We start from the raw sequence: 22,315 nt of genomic DNA on the forward strand, positions 1-22,315 counted from the left end.
AAGAATTGTTTCACAGCTATTGTTAAGAGCTTAGTCTTAAACACCTGCGCTACCACAGGACTTGTTTGTTAATGACTGCACCCTGCTGGGTTGGTCCGTTCTTAATCCTATTCTCATCACACTAACAGTGGGATTACTAATACCTTAAAAGCACATAGAGCAATCTAGATTAAAGATGGATTCACAGATGGAATTTAAACAATACATGGTGTTAATATTCCAGAAAAATCTTGGCAAGGCATACCGCATCCTCAGCGCACTCTGACCTCTGTAACCATTTTGTTTTTGCAGTTTCATCGACATTGGCAGCTGACCTGTTTACTTTAGTGTGTGGCCCTGTGTTCTATAAAGGCCAGTGAGCACGAACTGGTTGGATTCTTCTCCCGGTTGTGACCGACGCTCAGCATTGCACCATGGGAAGACTGTGGGCTCTGGCAGCCCTGCTGCAGGTGCTGCTCACACACACTGCCACGATCTCTGCATCCTACGCGTGCCTAGAGGAGCAGGACACGAACGCCACCAACGAAGCCCTGCACATCATCAACGAACTACATCACCACGGCTACAAGTTCCGGCTGGTGAGCGTGGACAGCCGCACAGCTCAGGAGAAGGTGAGTGAGTACAAGAAAAAGGTTACTGCGGAGATTTAAAAAACAAAAACAAAAAACAAGCATCTGGAGGATATTTCAACGAGCTCAGATCACTTTCAGGCAGATCCCTGTGAGGTTGTGCTGGCTCTGACCTTAGAGGAGACCAAGTGCCACATTGTGAACCCTGAACCTTTTACCAACTGTGAGCTCAGATCAGAGGCAGAAACGGTAGGCTGGACACGTCTCATATGTGTTATGCTGTTATATTGGTCATGGGGTTATTTGTTAAGATAAAGGTTTCACAGCTAGTGTGGGTGAATACATTTCTTATGCTGTGGGATGAACAAATTTAATTATTTTGCCTTCTAGAAAGTGATAGCAAAATGCAACGTGACTATGTGTGGAGGTGAACATCCAGGCATCAAAAAGTACACCTGTGACACAGAGCCAGGTACATACACCACCCGCTACACCTGTGAGACAGAGCCAGGTACATACACCACCCGCTACACCTGTGACACAGAGCCAGCTACGTACACCACCCGCTACACCTGTGACACAGAGCCAAGTACATACACCACCCGCTACACCTGTGACACAGAGCCAGGTACATACACCACCCACTACACCTGTGACACAGAGCCAGGTACATACACCACCTGCTACACCTGTGACACAGAGCCAGGTCTTTCATTCACCTGTAAGGTGGCAGTCTATGTTTTTATATGCGTTGGTCTATATTACCACAGTTACATTTCTAGTGGTACATTTTCTACAACATTTCTTTTTTCCGTGAGACTGCTAATTTTACATTTTGCCTCCGGCTTCCACAGTAGCTCTGCTACACATCTGCCCTGACTGCCCCATTCTGCTGCCCCTGCACGACCCCAAAGGCCTGGAGAGCGTAAAAGCTGCCCTGGAGATGTTCAACAGCGAGTCCAACCACACCTCCTACTTCAAACTGCTGGAAGTGGGAAGAATAACTTCACAGGTAGCAGCAGTCAAGGATGGTGCCATTATGACTGTTCATTTGGAACAAAAAAAGAAAACACACACACACACACACACACACACACACACACATATATATATATGTGGAAAGTATCTCCCAGTTTGAGAGCACAGCCCCCAGTGTGCCGATTACCACCAGATCCACAGTTGCCTCCACCCTACACATCTTTTCTATCTCTTCTTGTTCCTTGGTCCTGATGTTGTTATAACTGCTGTTTCACTACTTTGTCCGGTTGGTTGGCCTTTACCACCTTGTCTGTATCTGGAAGTCCCACAGGATCTCAGCTCGGTCATTTTCCACCCCCTTGGGGGGTGTATCACACTTTGACTTCAGAACTTCCAGCCCGTACTTAGCACAGATGTTCCTGTTACACTATACCAGCCACTTGGTCATGGCGTTCCATGTGCGCTCTGCCTGCTGGCATCTTGCATCCTGCTGTTATGTGCTGGATTGATGGTCTCAGGGTTGTCTTTGCACGGCCTGCATCTGGGGTCCTGCCTGGTGTGGTAGATCCAGCATCTACTGATCTCATGTTCAGAGATTATTCCTGTGCTGCCATGATTAGTGCCTCTGTGGTGTCTTTCAGTCCAGCCCTTTTCCAGCCATTGGTAGGATTTCTCCATATCAGCCACATCCACTATCTGCTGGTGGTACGTACCATGCAGGGGTTTCTCCTCCCATGATGGTTCCTGCTCCTCCTCATTCCCGTCCTCCTCAGGTCTCTGCTGTCTGAGGTACACACTATGTCCTTCATCACTTGGTGCCATCATCCTGGTGTACTCCTGGGTCTTGGTTGTTTCATCCTGGATGTTCTGATGCTCACTAGTTCTCTGCCCCCCCACCCCTTTCTGCTTAGTGTCCAGTCCCAGAGTGCTGGATTTGGGATGAAACCCTCTGTGCATTGTGAGGAGTTTCCTTGTCTTGATGTCAGCAGCTTCTGTCTCCTCCTTAGGCTGATTATGCCACCGGGGTAACTGATTATGCCAGTGGGGTAACTGATTATGCCAGTGGGGTAACTGATGATTCTTCATGATCTCTTACTACAGTACGATTACTCACCTGGAAAAAAAATAAATAAATAAATAAATATATATATATATATATATATATATATATATATATATATATATATATATATGTGTGTGTGTGTGTGTGTGTGTGTGTGTGTGTGTGTGTGTGTATCTCTTTTCAGCATAACATGATGTTCGGACAGAGCTATTTTGTCCAGTTTGCCATAGTGGAGACTGAGTGTGCAGACAGCGTGAAAACTGAGGGAAAAAATGCATGCAAACCACTCTGTGACAAGGAAGCTGTAAGAATGCTTCATATCAAATTCATCTGCTTTGCTTTAGGACTGAATTCATGGGCCACCACAATTACTGGGTCCCCTCTAAATATCCTTAAATCACAACGTGCTTCTATGCCTTTGTTAATGAAAACAAGTTTGTAAAATTTTCATCGTCTCCTTTAAGGATTATGGATTCTGCCAAGCCACTCAGCTTGGAAACAGTGTTCTGACTGTAGATTGTGACATTTATGATGCTCAGGTATGCAGCACCTTCTTTACATCCAATCAGATTTTATATTTATGTCAAGATCTTATCTCATGTCCAATCAGATTTTAGACTTTTGTTAAGCTCTTATCTCAGGCCCAATCAGATTTTAGACTTTTGTTAAGATCTGATCTCATGCCCAGGTCACAGATTGTAGACCTTTGTTAATATGTACTCTTTGTCGGCTTCTATTTGTTCTACTCCATTCCAGAACACAACACACCACCACCATCATCCATTCTACAGAAGGCACTGTGGGCACCGTAGAGGTCACCACCATCACAAAGGTCACCACCACCACCACCACCACCACCACCCTCCTGGCCATGGCAAACGTCCAGACCATGCTGGTTCTGGCCATGACAAACGTCCAGCCCATGCTGGTCCAGGTCATGACAAGCATCCAGACCACACATTTCCCCCAGGTCATCAAGGTGATCATCATCAAGGCTGTTTTCATCGTTCAGGCCATCCACACCACAGAGGTCCTCCACACCACCGAGTACATCCACACCATGGGGACCACCATGAACACAAGAAAGATCCCACGAAACCCACCCGTGCACCCCACCATCCTTTAACTCACAGTGAACCCACAGCTCATCTTCCAGGATCCAGTGATCCAGAGTTCCCCTTCCCAGAATGCCATGGGTTTGTGAAAATACCCCCTTCCATCCACCCCATATGTCCGTTCCCACCTACCTTTATGAGACGGCCTCAAAAGGCCCACGCCTGAGACTGACCTCCAGTAGAACGAAGCTCTTCTTCTACTGGACAGAAGAACACACGTCATGAGATTTTATCAAACAATAAACCTCCTTTACATTTATCAAGTCTGATTTGATCTCAACCATATCAACTTCCATTTACACTTACATTTAATAGTATTTAGCTGATACTTTTATCCACTTACAATTATGACTGAATACAACTTGAGTAATTGAGGGTTAAAGGTCTTGCTCAGGAGCCCAACAGTGGCAACTTGGCAGTGTTGGGGCTTGAACTGACAACCTTCTGATTACTTGTCCAGTACATTAACCACTGAGCTGCCCCCAACACCTACTTGCTTTGAATGACATGAATGCTGTTACCTAGAGATTTGCGACGTCTCTAATTTCCGCGGCACCCAGCATACTCGTAACGGCTGTTAGCATCATGGGCCAAAGTGAGAAGGAGAGTGATAATGATTTGAAACAGAGACAGTGAGTTGAGCTAAGGAGTCGCACAGCCAAGAAACCACTCCCAGACCATCAGTTCCACTAGCGCATGTAAACATCCCAGCAACACCCAGCAACACCTTCTCCTCAAACCAGCTCAACACCCACCACCCTTTCTTCCTGTAACAGCGTCTGTGCCCTGGTGGAGCTGCTTTCAGAAATGCAACAAATCTACTTAATAATGTTAATCACTCAATGTAAGTGTTTTTAAATAAAGTGACTAGTCAAATATAATAATCTACATGTGAACAAAATAACAACGGTCTTTTATCATATTAAAATATTGCTTAGTTTGTTTACTTTCTACTTCTTTTAGAAGATGTGAGAAAGCTAGAATTACTAGTATTATGAATGACTAAACAATTTCATTTATGTGGAGTACATTAGAAGAATCATATTGGACAATAGCACCTTCTCCATGCTGACTGATGTGTAAAACTCAGGTTTTACTCACTATATGCCAGAACCATGAATATTAATTAACAAATTAAAAATGTAAGTTAAAAAGGAATGTAAAGACGTGCTGGAATGAGTCATGTGAGTCTTTATAAACATTCAAAATGTCACAAGATAGCCATCTAAGCCCCCCCCCCCACACACACACACACTGTAGGCTGATTGGCTTGTATGATTGATTGGCACTGAACAGTTGAACGGGATCACAAGGGTCTTTCAGAAGAGAGGGGGACACTGTTTAGAGGGGTATTATTGGAGAAGGGGCCTTGTTTACAGACTGGGGGGGAACTGGCAGCTGAAGGCGGCTATAAACACAGAGGGCTCCCACCCCCATGCGTGTGTGTGTGTGTGCGAGAGAAAGAGAGAACATCTGCAGCTCTACCATGCTGTTGCTACTGCTGGCAATTGCAAGCGTGCGTGGGATCCCTGTCCACCCGCTGACAGCAGGCTCCTGTACGGATGCTCCGGCACATGGCGCAGCTGCGCAGGCCCTAGACCAGATCAACCTGGAGCGCACAGAGGGCTACGTGCTGAGCCTAGAACGCCTCAGCAACGTCCACGTCAGGCGTCACGTGAGTGAATCGCCTCTCTGGCTCCGGCGTCTGAGGTCACGTGTCAATCATTAGTGATTTTATTTGAAATATTTGATGTTTAAGAGAGCTATATTTTTCATCTTTAGGGAGAAGCAGGAGTGGTGTATTACCTAACCATCGACGTGCTTGAAACAAAGTGCCATGTCCTCAGTAAAAATAACTGGAGGAAGTGTGAAGTGAGAGATATCGGTGAAAACCCGGTAAGGCGGCTCTCTAACATAAATGTCCATTTACATGCTCGTGTCCTTTGAAATTTGACTTGCATACTGTGTGCCTTGTAAAACTGTGTATCTCCCTGTATATCTTGTGAAATCCAGGTGTATGGTCAATGCAGGGCAGTGATCTACATAAACAAAGTTCACAGAGTCTCGCGTCTCTACGGATACAGCTGTGCAATCAGGCCTGGTAAAAACCACGACTACCTCTCAAAATACAGACCCAAACTGCACTAGGTTGTGATGCAGTTAATGTTCAGCACATTAAAGGAAAGACAGTAACTGGATATTTGCATTCCTTGGAAGTTCCTGCCTCCAGAATCGTTCGGATGTGCCCTGACTGCCCGGTCCTGATCCCAGTGGATAGTGTCAAGGTGGTGGAGACCATGAAAATGGGCATGGAAAACTTCAACAAGAACAGCATGTTCACAAACTTTTTCACCCCTCTAAATGTCACAAGAGCGACCTCCCAGGTTGGAGCATTTCCGCACGTGCAAGAAGAAAGAAACTTGGCATTCTACCTGAACTCTTTTCTTTCTCTCTCCTTTAGGGGGGGTTTGTCACCTTTTACAACGTGGAGTTCATCATCCAGGAGACGGTGTGCTCCAACCAAACTGATATAGCTGAGGTTTCAAAATGCCAGATCATGGCCTGCGAGTTTGCAGTAAGTGAAATAAAATTCCCTAAACAAAGATTTATATGGCCGACATTTGCAATATCACTGTATATTAGTCTTTGACATAGTGATGTGTGTATATTTTATTATAAAAACTATAATGTGTATGTTTTACTATAACACCATTCTAAAAAGCCCAGTGCTGTGCAGCAGTGAAGCTCTGTGCAGTGAAGCAGTGAAGCCCAACACAGTGAAGCAGTTAAGAACAGCACAGTGAAGCAATGAAGCCTAGCACAGTGAAGCCCAGCGCAGTGAAGCAGTGAAGCCCAGCTTAATGAAGCCTAGCACAGTGAAGCAGTAAATCTCTGTGCAGTGTAACAGTGAAGCCCAGCACAGTGAAGCAGTGAAGCCCAGCACAGTGTAGCAGTGAAGGCCAGCACAGTGAAGCCCAGCATAGTGTAGCAGTGAAGCTCTGTGCAGTGTAGCAGTGAAGCCCAGCACAGTGAAGCAATGAAGCTCTGTGCAGTGTAGGCAGTGAAGCCCAGCACAGTGAAGCAATGAAGCTCTGTGCAGTGTAGGCAGTGAAGCCCAGCACAGTGAAGCAGTGAAGCTCTGTGCAGTGTAGGCAGTGAAGCTCTGTTTTCCCTCCTCAGCACAAAGGCCTCTGCAGATCTTCACTCTCTTACGCCAATGGCTACGAGCACCTCAATGCTGAGTGTGAAATCTTTGAGCCTGAGGTAAGTTTATAGAGAAAATAATTTAAGAAAGCACAATGAAAGTATTTTTGTGCCTTATAAAATGTATGTGTATAAATACATAAGTGTTTGCTACAACGTATGTCTTGTCTTAAAGGCCGCAGAGGAAGAAAAGAAGAAGCATTACCAGGGAGGAGAGCTGGACCATAGCCATGCTAATATCAGTGATATGTCCTTAGGACATGACCACAAGGGGGCGCACACACACCATCACACACATGAGCAAAGTGAAGGTCACAGTCAGGTTCAAGGTCACACCCATGCCCACGTACACGGGCACGACCATGACCACGCTCATGCACACCATTCGGACGCTCACAATCACACCCAAGACAAGAGCTCACACACCCACCACAACTACGGTCACGGTGAGGGCGAGACCCACGCGCACGACCACGAACTGGCCCTGGACCACGAACACGGGCATGTTCACCTCCACGTGCACGAGCACCATCACCATCACCATGAGCACCAGCACGGAAGCCTTCCGAAGCGTCCCGAGGGAATGGTGTATGTCCTCCCCTCCATGGACAAGACCGCAAGCCTCTCGGGCTTCCCTGTGCCTAGTCCAGCGCAAACCTCCGCCCAGCCGCTCCACGCTGACCCACAGATCCCCGGCGAGAAGGAACCCACCATTGAACCCTTCCCATCCGGCCTGGCGCACCAGTGCCCAGCGGAGTTCTCCACCAAGAGCAGCTTGATTCAGGACAGCTTTGTTGAGGACCCACTCTTTTAAACTGCTGCTGTGTGTGACGCCTGTACTGGCAGTGATTTTCTGTGTCCAGTAAAGTGTCCTTTCAATAGCAGTGATGGACTGTGTCCAATAAAACATCCTTTCAAGGCATTCAGTGTTTACTGGTTTGTACATTTCACAAAACTACCAGTTATTCACAATTTATCATCATACGCAACCCCCAACCTGTTCACCAGGGGTCCTCATCCTCCAAATCAATCCCACACACACCTCCCTCTAATTCCTCACACAAACTATTCCCCTGTAATCCCTCACACACACTATTCCTCTGTAATCCCTCACACACACTATTCCTCTGTAATCCCTCACACACACACCATTACCCTGTAATCCCTCTCACACACACTATTCCCCTGTAATCCCAGAATTTCTCCATAGTCGTAAACTTGGTTTGACACTATAGTCCTAAACTTGGATTTTCTTGCCCTGGACTCTTGTGTGATCTGTTCAGCCTGTGACTAGCCTTTGGGTTGTGTAGTTGTTATTGTCTCATTATTGTGTTATTATTCTGTAGTTGTTATTATCCCATTATTGTGTCATTATTGTGTAGTTGTTATTGTCCCATTATTGTGTCATTATTGTGTAGTTGTTGTTATTGTCTCATTATTGTGTCATTATTGTGTAGTTGTTGTTATTGTCTCATTATTGTGTCATTATTGTGTAGTTGTTATTGTTGCATTATTGTGTCATTATTGTGTAGTTGTTATTGTTGCATTATTGTGTCATGATTGTGTAGTTGTTAAACTCACTTACAACTCCTGCAAACCTGTCTGTCTGTCAGTGTGTATTAACAACACAGTTTTCCCATGTTAAGTAATAATAATAATAAGTAATAGTGTTAAGTAATGTTAAGTAATAGTAGTAATAATAAATTACTACTACTACTACTACTACTACTACTACTACTACTACTACTAATAATAATAATAATAATAACAATAATAAAAACAAGGCTTTATTCATCTTTATTTAGTATTTTAAATTTTAGTTTATTTCTTTTTAATAATAGCAAAAACACAACCAAACATAGCAATAAATGCAGGTCTCAAAATGTGAAAACATTAAATAAATAAACAATAATAAATAAATAACCATAAATAAATTATTATAAAAATAGCTGAAAGATTCAACATTTATTGCAACAGTAAAATTAATGCATGTAATTTCTGTTTGGTAAACCTCTCAATAAATAAATAAATGCTTTTGAAAGCAAAACAGAATTTTCTTTATGAAAATATGTGAAATGAGACTTCTGAGTGATTTTCATCTGTTGTATAATTTCATCTCTCTCTCTTTGTTGACATGTCACATTTGTTGATGTGCTTCTGCTGTTATCTTTGCCCTTTTGTCTTTGGACTTGTTTTGTTCTGTAATGTTATTTTTAAAAATTTTTCTTAACATTTCTGTTTGTGCAGTAAAAATGAGTCTTAGCACCCAGGTAAATCTACACTGCTGCCACAGGACGCCTGGCTGTCTACTCTAGCAGCTGAACTAATTCACTTCTCAGAAGGACATTTAAAAAAGGCTTCCTAGAGATGACAAACCGTTTCCATGACGCCGTGTTGCCTAAATCCAAAGGATGTGGTCGCACAAGCAGAAAAGGAATTAGTGAAGGTGGGGAATCTACGACACGGAGGAATTCTAGCAGCCAGCCAGGGATCGGAAGAGCAGAAACAGAGGCGACATTGTTCCTGGCCCTGTGATCAGGGCTCCGCTGGAAAATGGTAATGAGTGTCGAGGTTAACGACAGATAAGGCCACTGTTTGCTGATAGGTGCAGGGGAAAGTTCAGGATTCGCCACGTGACGGAGAAAGCGCACGCAGGTCCACATCTTCTGGTGTGCTGGGATCCGGCTGGAGGAGATTTCCGAGGAAAATGCGGCAGTTCTTGGGCCTCGTGCTGGTGTGTTTGTATGTGCAGTGGGGCAGGGCCTCTCCTGCTATAGTAGGCTGCCAGGAACAGACCGTCATGCAGGCAGCCGACGAGGCGCTGGACCAGATCAACACACACCGAACTGAGGGCTACATCTTCTCCCTGAACAGAGTGTACGACGTCAGGCAAGAGGAGAAGGTGAGTTAGTGCTGATGTCTGGGCAGAAGGTTTTTAGTGACCGAAGTAAGTAAAAAAAAAAAATGCCAACAAACAACAATAATAATGATAAATGTGCAGGATCTCTTATACAGTTAATATATTTCACAACATGTGACATCAAACTCCATGAGTGGAAACTAAGCGGTTTGCTCTGCTCATAGGAGGGAGGTGAGAAGCATCTGCACCTGACAATGGATGTGCTGGAGACAAAGTGTCACGTGATCAGCAGGAGGAATTGGAAGTCATGTGAGGTGAAGGACATCAAAGATGTTCCAGTAAGTCCTAACAAAGCAGGTTTTACTAGCAGAGCTGATCTTTTAATCTGAACCATACCATATTAATAATCATCTTTGGAGGAAGGTCACTTTAACGAATAAAATAATAATAACACTGACCATCTAATTCCTGTCTTAATTCCTGTCTTTTAGGTCTTTGGAACGTGTGAGGCACTTGTTACTACTCAGATCAACGTTACTCTCCATAACTTCAGCTGCATCATCCAGCAAGGTACAGTGTATACTGTAACTGTAATTGTGCAGTTGTGGTTAGAGTGCAACACTGTAACTGTAGTTGTGTAGCTGTGGTTAGAGTGTGACACTGTAACTGTAGTTGTGTAGCTGTGGTTAGCGTGCAACACTGTAACTGTAGTTGTGTAGCTGTGGTTAGAGTGTGACACTGTAACTGTAGTTGTGTAGCTGTGGTTAGCGTGCAACACTGTAACTGTAGTTGTGTAGCTGTGGTTAGAGTGTGACACTGTAACTGTAATTATGTAGCTGTAGTTAGTGTGATACTGTAACTGTAATTGTGTAGTTGTGGTTAGAGCATGAATCTGTAACTGTAGTTGTGTAGCTGTTGTTAGAGTGTGACAATAACTGTATAATTTTGATATACCAACAAAAAAGGGAACTCTTTTTCAGTCCCTGCCGTTGCCATAGTTGAGATCTGTCCAGACTGCCCAACAGCAGAGAGCCTGGGAGAACCAATCGTAGCAGAGACAGCAAATCTTTCTCTCCAGAAATTTAATAAAGAGTCGGCCATGACCAGCTACTTTGCTCTCCTGAACATAACGGCTGCAAGTATGCAGGTACGCCACAGCCGCTCCCGGCAGCAGTGAAACCCACAGCACGGGCATCCCCTCATGTATGTATCTCCACAGTGGGTTATTGGTCCTGCCTACTTTGTGGAGTTCACCATACAGGAGACAGACTGTGCCAAAGCTTCAGCCGATGTGGACTTCACTCAGTGTCAGCCAAAGGACGGGATGTCTGTGAGTGGTCTGCTCAACAAATTTATAAATAAATGCATGCAGTGAAGACATGGCCTTGATATGCATAAAAATACCACTGGCAGAAAATACCTGGACATGTCTTTCAGACAAAGGGCTTTTGTACTGGATCACACATTACCGATGACGACCCCGAGATCAAAATTCCTATAGAGGTCAACTGTACAATCTATAAACAACCAGTAAGTGCAATCTGGTATCATCCATCAAAGTCTGCAGTGGCTTGGTATGGGGTGTGATGGGGTAAGTGTGTGGTGTTGGTGTAATACAGCTGACCGATGCGCAAGAGAAGGCCGACGATGCTACCAGCCCAAGAACAGCTGGCAGACCTTCCCCAGCCCAGACTGTCCCTGGATCAGTGCTGGTGGTGCCACCTCCACGCATCCCCATGCCTCCCAGAGCTGTGGCTGCTGCTAACAGCTGCCCGGGAAAGAAGAGGCACTCCCTCGGACTCAGAGCACTGAGACTGTGAGGTCCGGTCATGAGGCAGGTGCTCTAGAGTTTGATAAGCACTATGAATAATTACTGTTTCATGCCACTTTTATAATGAATGGCCCTTAATTGACAGTAGTAGCATTTTCAGTGTTCAGTAATAGCACCCTGGCAACCCAGCATAGCAACAGCAAACCATACAGGCTGATAACAGCAAGTGGAGGGCAGTAATGATTTTTTTTTTTTCTCATATACAGTTCCATGTACCTAAGTATTTTTTTTTTTGGCTTGTCATAAATTAAACAATAGTGGCAATACAAATGTTTGAGGTTTTAAGTATCATCCTCTTCAAATATGCTTTCCAATTACATCACTGAAGTGGCCACAGTTTCAGCTATGCCAGTAGCTCTGTTTGTATGCTGTGTTAGCCCTGTTTGTACATTGTGTTTGCTCTGTTTGGTATTCTGTGTTTGCTCTGTTTGGTATTCTGTGTTAGCTCTGTTGGTATTCTATGTTAGCTCTGTTTATTGGATGTGTTAGCACTGTTGGTATGCTTTGTTAGCTCTGTTGGTATGCATCAGGTTAACAATAAAACACTATCCTACTTCTACTGATATTGTCAGTGAATAAAGTTAATAAGGTTTTTGCTGGGAGAGCAGTTTTAAATTACAGAATGCTAAAGAGTTGACATTTGGTATGTTCTAAGAAATAAATAGATAAATCACATGCTGTAATATGTCCTGATGTTTTAATGGCCGTGATTAAAATGGGCACTCTGAGAAAGAAAACATCTCTGTCCTGGCCTCTGTATTTTCTCATTCAAATTGGTTCAAATTCATGCCATTCAATTAACACAATATAATTCCTGTGTTATGTGGAAATATGAGTGAGAACTGAAATACATGCAAGCACAAAATTCAAATAAACCTTTAAAAGCAAACAAATGAAGAGAAAAATAAATGTTTTTGACCTCCTGGTTCCAGGAGAAAAAGTAACAAAAAATTGTATTGCTATTATACTACTATTAGACAATTATATTATTAGACTATTATATTAGTATTAGACTATTATACTACTGTTAGACTATTATACTAGTATTATAATATTTTACTAGAATTAGAGTATTATACTACTATTAGACTAATATACTAGTATTAGACTATTATACTACTGTTAGACTACTATACTAGTATTAGACTATTATACTAGTATTATAATATACTGGAATTAGACTATTATACTAGTGTTAGATTATTATATTAGTATTACACTATTATACTAGTATACACTATTATTCTAGGGTTAGACTATTATACTATTATAATGATTAATTATTTATTTATTAATTCTTTAGTTTTTTTATTGATTAGTATGACTAGATTAGTCACTTCTTTATATCATAAATATAAAAACTGTTTTAGATGTAGGTTACAGATGGGATAATTTGGCATAAACAAAATATTTGAGTATAATACACAAAACTATGGTTGGTTCTAATTAATTGGCTCCTCAAGCAAGTGCTGGTCTCTGCAAAGTTAACTTACACTGCATAAGTGTAACGATTAGCTGCTGTATATTGATAAGACAAAGTTTAGAGTTTAAAGTTTAGAGTTCAAAGTTCACTGACACTCAAATCTGCACCTTTTCTGCAACAGGTAAAGAATTACTTGTTAAAATCATGCAAAATGATGGCCATGGTAACAAAGGTTTTACATGCTCCACTTCAGAAATTCAACAATGAACATCTTTCCGATGACTCATTCTCCTAAACACACCAGGGGCTTGTGTGCAAGTATGATTTACCACTTTCTGTAAGATGTGCTCAATTAAAATTGTAATACTCTCTGCTTACAATCGATGGCAACGTATTCTCACAGTGGGTTGTTGATCATGCATACTTTGTAGAGTTCATCATATAGAAGGCAGACTGTGTACAAAGTGCTTTTTTTAAAGCTGGTTATGCAAATGAATATTATATGTATCTTAAAATAAGTAATTGGTTGTCATAAGTCTCATAATAATTGTGAGGTACTGGACTAGTAACCAGAAGGTTGCTGGTTCAAGCCCCACCACTGCCAAGTTGCTACTGTTGCAAGGCCCTTAACCCTCAACTGGTCAAGTTGTGTTCAGTCTGAACTGCAAGTCATAAAATGTAAATGTACATAGTGTTCACTGCATAGTGCTCACTACTACTATGGTCAGTGTTGCAGTTTGCAGTGCACCGTAGAACTGTCCCCTGTAAGCAGGTCTTACTGCTTCAGATCAGAATTACTCTTCCGTTCATGTATATTCCCCATTTGAGTATTGTGAGAGCCAAGAGGAAGCAGGATGGATTACGTGAGCATATCAAAAGCCTTTGTGCAGCACAGTATAAATGGGAAACAGGAAACATTCAACAGGACTAAATAACATGGAAATTAAAGTTTTGACAACTGATTGAACATGTGGACAAGGTATGAGGCTTACTCCAACCTGAGATGTTTTAATAAACTATAAAGATTTTAAGTATTAAAAACCAGCCCAAATTTTTCCCAAAGACACATTTGCCCACGCAAAAACATCAGCCCGATTTGTCGTGAAACTGCCCGATCTGGCAACACTGACGGAGCCCCCGGACAGAGGGCGGGGCGCATAGAGGAAGAGGGCGGATAGTACCGTTAGAGTATCTTTAATTAAAAACAACTGCGTGAGCCTCTGCAATAACAATCACTGGGAATCGCTTCTGTTTTAAAGTTTGATACAGTTAGTGCAAGTAAACGGTAGAAATAAAACCTGGTTTATTGTGAGGGGGAATGACCAGACAGTGAGCTGTGTCTGTGCGGTCGCCGCGAACAGGATCAGGAAGTTTGATATTATCTACCGTGGCTGTTTCATTTGCTTTCAGTTTCTCTCTCTTTATTATGTTACAGTCTTTAAAATAATAATAATAATAATAATAATAAGTAACTCAGAAGCGGATCTGAGAAGCTCCAGGGTCAAGATTTTTATTTATTTATTTTTTTGCCGCCTGATCATCACAAGACGCCAAAGCATGTGATCTTTTTTAAGCTGCAAAAATGGTCCATGTGTACAACTGCCATCCCTTTGCTTCCCAGCACATAGTTCCCACGGACCAAGAGCCCGGGCTGGTGTGCTGCGGTGGGGATGCGCTTTTCGTGGTGTCCGCGGCAGGGTGCAAGGTCGAGGCGTATCGGATGCAGGGCGAGGACTGTCCTCTTATCTGCCGCTTTTCTACGATGGGCACAGTGCACAGAATTCTGTACAGTCAGATCGGTGAGTACTACGTGAACTGACTGTAAAAAAAAAAAAAAAAAAAAAGCGAAACAAACACAAAAAAACCCCCAACAAAAAACCGATGCCCAAACAGTTTGTACTCGAGAGGATCTGCCCGTCAGATGCATTCAGCCAGTTCAAACAGAAGTCTAGTCTCGCTACACCTTTCATTTGCTCTGTCTTGATATGATGTGCTTTGTCTCCTGCTAGGTGACTACCTAGTCACTATCGAGGAGAAAAATGGCTCTACCTACCTCAGGGCCTACACCAATTGGCGCTACCAGGCTTCTGAGAGGACCCGTGTCGGGGTGCGTCTACTCGGACACTTCCTGCGCGTCCCATCGCTCTGTGGAGCCCCAAAGGAGCAGATGGAGATCATCGAGATGCCGCTGTCGGAGCCGCCACAGTGCATGGCGTGCTGCGCCCTCACCGGGGACCTCCTGGTTGGCTGCACCAGAAGTCTGGTGGTGTTCGGGCTGAAGAGGCAGGAGCTGGGCGAGCGGCTGGTCGTGCTGGACTTCGAAATGCTCGTCGTCCTCCACATTCACAACTGGAGTCCGTCAGACGTAGCTCTCTGCGCCGGATACGTGGCCCTGCAGACAGAGCTGGAGGTGTTGGTGGTGAAGCTGGAGAGAATGGAGAAGAGGCATCCGCCGCCAGAAGATTGCACGCCGATACCCAGCCCTGGCGCGGCTGCAGCAGGCCTCAACGATGAAGGTATTAGTGTGGATACAGGTCTGCTGGTCTTTACACAACCACAACGATGGTATTAGTGTGGATACAGGTCTGCTGGTCTTTACACAACCACAACGATGGTATTAGTGTGGATACAGGTCTGCTGGTCTTTACGTAACCATGACGATGGTATTAGTGTGGATACAGGTCTGCTGGTCTTTACATAACCACAACGATGGTATTAGTGTGGATACAGGTCTGCTGGTCTTTACACAACCACAACGATGGTATTAGTGTGGATACAGGTCTGCTGGTCTTTACGTAACCATGACGATGGTATTAGTGTGGATACAGGTCTGCTGGTCTTTACATAACCACAATGATGGTATTAGTGTGGATACAGGTCTGCTGGTCTTTACGTAACCATGACGATGGTATTAGTGTGGATACAGGTCTGCTGGTCTTTACGTAACCATGACGATGGTATTAGTGTGGATACAGGTCTGCTGGTCTTTACATAACCACAACGATGGTATTAGTGTGGATACAGGTCTGCTGGTCTTTACGTAACCATGACGATGGTATTAGTGTGGATACAGGTCTGCTGGTCTTTACGTAACCACAACGATGGTATTAATGCGGATACAGGTCTGCTGGTCTTTACGTAACCATGACGATGGCTTCCACCATGACATTGTAAGATACAGTGTAAAACTTTAGACAAACAAAAGTTTTGAGTGAGTTGGTAACCACCGATCTATGTAATTATCTCGATTCTTATGTGTTCATGTGTCTCTGTTTTCCCAGATATGAGACAAGAGCCCCAAAGTCCACACGAGTCCGATGATTTCTTTATGTTCCCAAAGCATCTGGAGTTGCTGGGAGCTGAATCAAAAGACTGTGGTGTGTCTGTGACTTTAGAGGGAACAGGCGCAGAGTTAGGGAGCAGCATGGCACTTACTTATGTCCTATACAGGTGCACTACACACCCCTGCACTCACTGCACTATACAGGTGCACTACACACCCCTGCACTCACTGCACTATACAGGTGCACTACACACCCCTGCACTCACTGCACTATACAGGTGCACTACACACCCCTGCACTCACTGCACTATACAGGTGCACTACACACCCCTGCACTCACTGCACTATACAGGTGCACTACACACCCCTGCACTCACTGCACTATACAGGTGCACTACACACCCCTGCACTCACTGCACTATACAGGTGCACTACACACCCCTGCACTCACTGCACTATACAGGTGCACTACACACCCCTGCACTCACTGCACTATACAGGTGCACTACACACCCCTGCACTCAGACTGCACTATACAGGTGCACTACACACCCCCTGCACTCACTGCACTATACAGGTGCACTACACACCCCTGCACTCAGACTGCACTATACAGGTGCACTACACACCCCTGCACTCACTACACTATACAGGTGCACTACACACCCCTGCACTCAGACTGCACTATACAGGTGCACTACACACCCCTGCACTCACTGCACTATACAGGTGCACTACACACCCCTGCACTCACTGCACTATACAGGTGCACTACACACCCCTGCACTCAGACTGCACTATACAGGTGCACTACACACCCCTGCACTCACTACACTATACAGATGCACTACACACCCCTGCACTCACTGCACTATACAGGTGCACTACACACCCCTGCACTCACTGCACTATACAGGTGCACTACACACCCCTGCACTCACTACACTATACAGATGCACTACACACCCCTGCACTCACTACACTATACAGGTGCACTACTGGGATTTTCTTAACAGGGGTTCTGATTCATGCTAAGGTTCATCGACTGTATAATGTTCTGTATGTATATTTCATTATTCTGTAGGAGATTTGCCCCAGACTTTTTCCGGGGCTGCAGTGTGGAGGAGACATGCTTACATTCCCTACAGCTCCATTCCATGTTCCCTGGTAAACACCCATACACCCCTCCAATGCTCCCCCGCCCACCAGAGAGTGTGCACTCTGCACACTCTCTGCACACACTCTACACTCTCTCCATGCTCACTTGTTCTCTTCCTTTGTGTGCAGGTAACTGTGAAGGAGGCCGTGAGCCTGTCTGTGTGTTCTGCTTCTTCTCCCTGCCCGGTGCCGGCTACATGTACAGCCTGCATAACCCTGTCCAGCTCCTGTCCACATACCAGTACCCAGAGAAAACCCACGAAGCCGCCCTGTGTGACCAGTTTTTATACGTCATCACCAGGTAAGATGGCTCCCCAATGGCTTGGTCATAACAGAACGACAAAACGGCTCATTTCTTTTGTGGTCGAGTTTGCTATAATTAAATGTGATTGGATTTTTTTTTGAAGTCATTTTCAACAGGTGAGTGCATTATGTGGTTAGGAAGGATGTATGAAGTGTGTCAGGCTCTCTGTGCTCTGTTAGGAATGCTCTACAGTGCTTCTCTGTGCGGTGCAGTGCAGTGGCAGCACGGGCCGGCGACCCCTACATCGACACCACCATGAAGGTAAAGGGTTTGATGTTTCTTTGACCTTTGACCTTTCTGCACGTGCCGCCGACTGTCCAACCAGTTCTACGCGACACTGACCAGCCTGCCAGTCCTGACCACGTAAACCTTCATGTGTGTTGAGTTGCTTCCGTGCGGTCGCCTCTTAAAGGCTGAGCCACGGTGGGGCTGATGTGATGCTTGCCAACCCCCAACCCAGGCATGTCCTCCCGCCACAATGGAGGTGTGTGCCCTGCGTATCCAGCTCTTCATTGGTCTGAGGTCATTGTGTCACGATGGGAACCACATCGTGTTGATCACAGCCGTCGACTCGGAGAGCAAGGTGGAGACGGGAAGCACAACCCGGAGGACCATGTAAGTCACTCCCAGGAATGCCATAAACTCAATCCCAGTGCTCCGCATGGACTATAAACCCATATAGCAGAGTTGGTGCACTTCAGTAAAACATATTTCTTCAGTTGCTGCACCACTGGGGGACGGGTGAGTCGTAAACTGGTTCTGCCATCCCCAGTCTTACGCATTGAAGCTTTGCTATGCTTCGTAGATTATTGTTGTTCATCACAAGGACGCCTCAACACAGCTAGTTTACCCAACATATTGTAGATTATCTCCGCAATCTGTTGGTTTGTTCTTGACCGTAGAAGGTAGGATTGTGTGAGTGCGTTATGCTTCGTGTGTTTTGATGCTCAGTAAATGCTCTGTATTGTAGCCAATCAAAAGAACACACCGTACTCTCAGGGATTCTCCTAGCGGTAGGTGTAGTTCCATCCACTAACCCTGCTCTGGAGTGCTTCCTCTCCAGGTCCTTCCCATAAATTGGCTGTGTGTGTACCATCTAACCACAGTCCACTCCCATAAACATCCTCCAAAAAATTGCTAACTTCTCCGTGTTTGATTGCTAATTTTTTGTGGACAAACATAATCTAACATTCAACCTACTTGTATATGGGTGGTGTTTTCATTCAGGGAAACTGCTTTTGGGTGGAGGAAATAAAAAGTGTTCAGTCTTAAGAGTATGAACAGGTTGTGAAGGTCTCGGGGCAAGACTTTCCATCCCAAGACCAACATCAGGTGCCTGCGCCAACCGGGTCAGAACTGGGCTAATATAATCAGCCTATGGAACAGGCTCACATATCAGGCATTGGTACAGCTGCCCAAACCCAACACGTCCACATCATTGAACTCTCGGGGTTTTTGCACAGAACTGAGGGTCATATTTATCAGCCAATGAAGATGCCCCATTTCTCAGCAGTCTTGCTCGTCCTCTGAGTGCGTCCTCTCCACCACACAGGGAGATTACACTCGATGAAATATGCGGAGAAGCTGAACCCAGATCAGCTGATGTCGTCACACTGGAGACTTACAGGGTGTTTCCTTGCAGCACAGGACATGGTGCTAAGGATCCACAGTCTTGTGTTAACTAGTAATTGCTCTTATACAGAGTATATAACTGTGTGGGTGTACAATATATATGTATATAACCTTGATTTATTTATTTTTGTAAGATGTCGGAAGACCTCCCGGTCCAAGCAGGTCTGTGAGAGTGGTTATGGTTGGAACCTGTACGTGATCACCACTGTGCCTACACTCCAGCTCTACACAGAGATGGTAGCGTGTCAACAGTTATCTGCAGAACTCCAGCACCCATCCCTGGTTTATTTAAGCCCAGAGAGTCTACATATACATTTAGACTAAAACAATTTGCATTTACATTTTTTGCTGTTGTCTTATTTTATGTTTTTTTTTTGTTTGTTTTTGTTGTTGTCTTTCATAAGTGAAGACTAAATCTTGCTCTGCAAATCTCCAAAATTCCATAAAAAGTGTTAAGATCCAGTTTAACACCCGGCTCACATTGGAAGCAGTTAGACCGAACTCCTATAACTCCACCTGCTTCACTCCGTTACCCTTCACCCCTCCGTTTGGCCCTGGCAGGTGGAGTACAGTAGGCGGTACGAGCAGACCCTGTCCCACAACTCCCTGCATTTGCTGAGCGAGGCTCACCTGCTGGTGAGAAGTTCCCTGCTGAGCCTGAGGGGTGGCGAGGAGGGAGACAGAGCCCAGCTTCAGAATGCCTTCCGGGAAAGCTGTGCCCAGCTGGGAGACTGCTTCAGCAGGTACGTCACACCTCCCACCACAGCTAGGAGACTGCTTCAGCAGGTACGTCACACCTCCCACCACAGCTGGGAGACTGCTTCAGCAGGTACGTCACACCTCCCACCACAGCTGGGAGACTGCTTCAGCAGGTACGTCACACCTCCCACCACAGCTGGGAGACTGCTTCAGCAGGTACGTCACACCTCCCACCACAGCTGGGAGACTGCTTCAGCAGGTACGTCACACCTCCCACCACAGCTGGGAGACTGCTTCAGCTAGGTACGTCACACCTCCCACCACAGCTGGGAGACTGCTTCAGCAGGTACGTCACACCTCCCACCACAGCTGGGAGACTGCTTCAGCAGGTACGTCACACCTCCCACCACAGCTGGGAGACTGCTTCAGCAGGTACGTCACACCTCCCACCACAGCTGGGAGACTGCTTCAGCTAGGTACGTCACACCTCCCACCACAGCTGGGAGACTGCTTCAGCAGGTACGTCACACCTCCCACCACAGCTGGGAGACTGCTTCAGCAGGTACGTCACACCTCCCGCCACAGCTGGGAGACTGCTTCAGCTAGGTGCGTCACACCTCCCACCACAGCTGGGAGACTGCTTCAGCAGGTACGTCACACCTCCCACCACAGCTGGGAGACTGCTTCAGCTAGGTGCGTCACACCTCCCACCACAGCTGGGAGACTGCTTCAGCTAGGTACGTCACACCTCCCACCACAGCTGTGAGACTGCTTCAGCTAGGTACGTCACACCTCCCACCACAGCTGGGAGACTTCTTCAGCTAGGTGCGTCACAAATCCCATCATCCACACATGCTGGCACACAGCGGTGTCATCTAGACTAAGGAACTAAGGTCTTATAATACACTGCTGTGATGATACACTGTGCTGATACTCTGAGCCATTTCATTTCAATACAGGAGGTTTCATAACATAATCCTATGCTGTTATGAAATTTGATGTGAAATTACATTTGTCATGAAAATTGACAAAAGCGGTCTTCATATGAGTTGAAATTTGCTAGAATCAGGTTTAAATATTTATGTAGGTTTGTCATTCATTTATTCTTTATTTTCATGACTTGATAAAGATATTTAACTTTATTTCATTTCAGAGTCCTTTTTCCAAACACATTTTGTAAGATTTTCCTGACAAAAGGCATTAAACCTAAAACAAGTACAAATATCATGAGCATTGTCTAACACACACATGACCGCTTTTTTATTCCAACTTTCTGGTTCACTATGAATGCTGCTGTTGGTAGCAACACTCCCGTTCCTCCCTAGACTGGACAGGCGGGACTGTCACCTGGCCCTGCCGTACTACAAGATGTCCGGCCTGTCTGTGACCGAGGTGATCCAGAGGAACGTGGCTCGGAGTGGCGACAGCACGTCGGTCACCGACTACGGGAAAGGATTCTTGTTCTTTCTCAAACACTCTCTCTATGAGGAAACGATGGAGGACCTAAGTGAAGTGAGCGGCAAAAATCCCTCAGATGAGTTCAGTAAAATTATACTAGACACACCTGAGTAAGACTTCACCAGTTATACTAGGCACAACCAAGTAAGAGTTCAGTACAGTTAGAGCAGACACACCTGAGTAACATTTCAGTACAGTTAGACTAGACACACCTAAGTAAGGGTTCAGTAGAGTTATACTAGACACAGCCGAGTAACAGTTCAGTAGAGTTATACTAGACACACCAGAGTAACAGTTCCGTACAGTTATACTAGACACACCTGAGTAACAGTTCACAAGTTATGCTATACACACCTGAGTAACAGTTCCGTACAGTTATACTAGACACACCTGCAGGACAACAAAAATATTCTAGGTTTCAAAAATATTGAAACGACTACAAAAATCTTCTATGCTAACACAGAGCTGGCTGTGTCTCTCCCCTGTGCAGGAGACAGCTAACACAGTGCTGGATATTTTCAGTCAGGCAGAACCTGCACAGCTCCCACATGTAGTGACCAGCCCGTTCATGGTGAAGGCCGACCCCGCGTGTGTGCTGGAGCACCTGGAGCAGCTGGAGGTGTCCGGGGCGCCCGCCGTCACGCTCACGCTGTGCAAGTCTGCGCAGGCACTGCGCCTGGGGAACATGCAGCAGTACTGCCAGCAGATGGAACAGCACTCGGAGGTGAGGGAGGCACT

The 22,315-nt window shown here is 45.2% G+C and overlaps 4 protein-coding genes across 7 annotated transcripts in view; all 4 read left to right on the forward strand.

Moving 5' to 3' along the window:
- Positions 1-358: 358 nt before the first annotated feature.
- ahsg1 (alpha-2-HS-glycoprotein 1) lies at positions 359-3,984 on the forward strand. Of its 2 annotated transcripts, XM_081708467.1 has the most exons (7): positions 360-611; positions 711-818; positions 960-1,041; positions 1,424-1,581; positions 2,795-2,914; positions 3,075-3,149; positions 3,367-3,984. In XM_081708467.1, the coding sequence occupies exons 1-7, from the start codon at positions 414-416 to the stop codon at positions 3,889-3,891; spliced, it is 1,266 nt and encodes a 421-aa protein (XP_081564593.1). In that variant the 5' UTR covers positions 360-413; the 3' UTR covers positions 3,892-3,984. The 2 variants fall into 2 exon arrangements, with proteins under 2 accessions (XP_081564594.1, XP_081564593.1); XM_081708468.1 differs by lacking the exon at positions 711-818 and having other exon boundaries at positions 359-611.
- A 155-nt stretch (positions 3,985-4,139) lies between these two features.
- fetub (fetuin B) lies at positions 4,140-8,025 on the forward strand. The gene is made up of 7 exons (XM_026996696.3): positions 4,140-5,400; positions 5,508-5,621; positions 5,739-5,826; positions 5,943-6,109; positions 6,187-6,300; positions 6,906-6,989; positions 7,105-8,025. The coding sequence occupies exons 1-7, from the start codon at positions 5,161-5,163 to the stop codon at positions 7,741-7,743; spliced, it is 1,446 nt and encodes a 481-aa protein (XP_026852497.3). The 5' UTR covers positions 4,140-5,160; the 3' UTR covers positions 7,744-8,025.
- A 1,352-nt stretch (positions 8,026-9,377) lies between these two features.
- On the forward strand, positions 9,378-12,357 carry si:ch211-284e20.8 (fetuin-B). Of its 2 annotated transcripts, none has more exons than XM_081708470.1 (7): positions 9,378-9,831; positions 10,014-10,127; positions 10,281-10,359; positions 10,755-10,936; positions 11,009-11,119; positions 11,227-11,319; positions 11,409-12,357. In XM_081708470.1, exons 1-7 carry the CDS (start codon positions 9,637-9,639, stop codon positions 11,607-11,609), a joined length of 975 nt encoding a protein of 324 aa, XP_081564596.1. In that variant the 5' UTR covers positions 9,378-9,636; the 3' UTR covers positions 11,610-12,357. The 2 variants fall into 2 exon arrangements, with proteins under 2 accessions (XP_081564596.1, XP_026852875.2); XM_026997074.3 differs by having other exon boundaries at positions 9,381-9,831; positions 10,770-10,936.
- Positions 12,358-14,198: 1,841 nt separating this feature from the next.
- The window catches only part of hps3 (HPS3 biogenesis of lysosomal organelles complex 2 subunit 1), a 33,542-nt gene continuing 25,425 nt past the window's right edge, over positions 14,199-22,315 (forward strand). Inside the window, exons 1-11 of one of the 2 annotated variants that reach the window (XM_081708167.1) lie at positions 14,200-14,842; positions 15,053-15,559; positions 16,325-16,493; positions 17,411-17,493; positions 17,614-17,785; positions 17,968-18,049; positions 18,249-18,403; positions 19,555-19,657; positions 19,982-20,163; positions 21,445-21,631; positions 22,068-22,301. In XM_081708167.1, coding sequence (XP_081564293.1) covers positions 14,626-14,842; positions 15,053-15,559; positions 16,325-16,493; positions 17,411-17,493; positions 17,614-17,785; positions 17,968-18,049; positions 18,249-18,403; positions 19,555-19,657; positions 19,982-20,163; positions 21,445-21,631; positions 22,068-22,301 — 2,091 coding nt within the window. In that variant the 5' untranslated portion in view covers positions 14,200-14,625. Of the gene's footprint in view, positions 14,843-15,052; positions 15,560-16,324; positions 16,494-17,410; positions 17,494-17,613; positions 17,786-17,967; positions 18,050-18,248; positions 18,404-19,554; positions 19,658-19,981; positions 20,164-21,444; positions 21,632-22,067; positions 22,302-22,315 lie in introns of both variants that reach the window. The other variant, XM_081708168.1, reaches the window with a different exon arrangement.

Source organism: Electrophorus electricus, chromosome 26 (genome assembly GCF_041902795.1).
Source record: "Electrophorus electricus isolate QZ-2024a chromosome 26, ASM4190279v1, whole genome shotgun sequence".
In the NCBI taxonomy this organism is placed as follows: Eukaryota; Metazoa; Chordata; class Actinopteri; order Gymnotiformes; family Gymnotidae; genus Electrophorus; species Electrophorus electricus.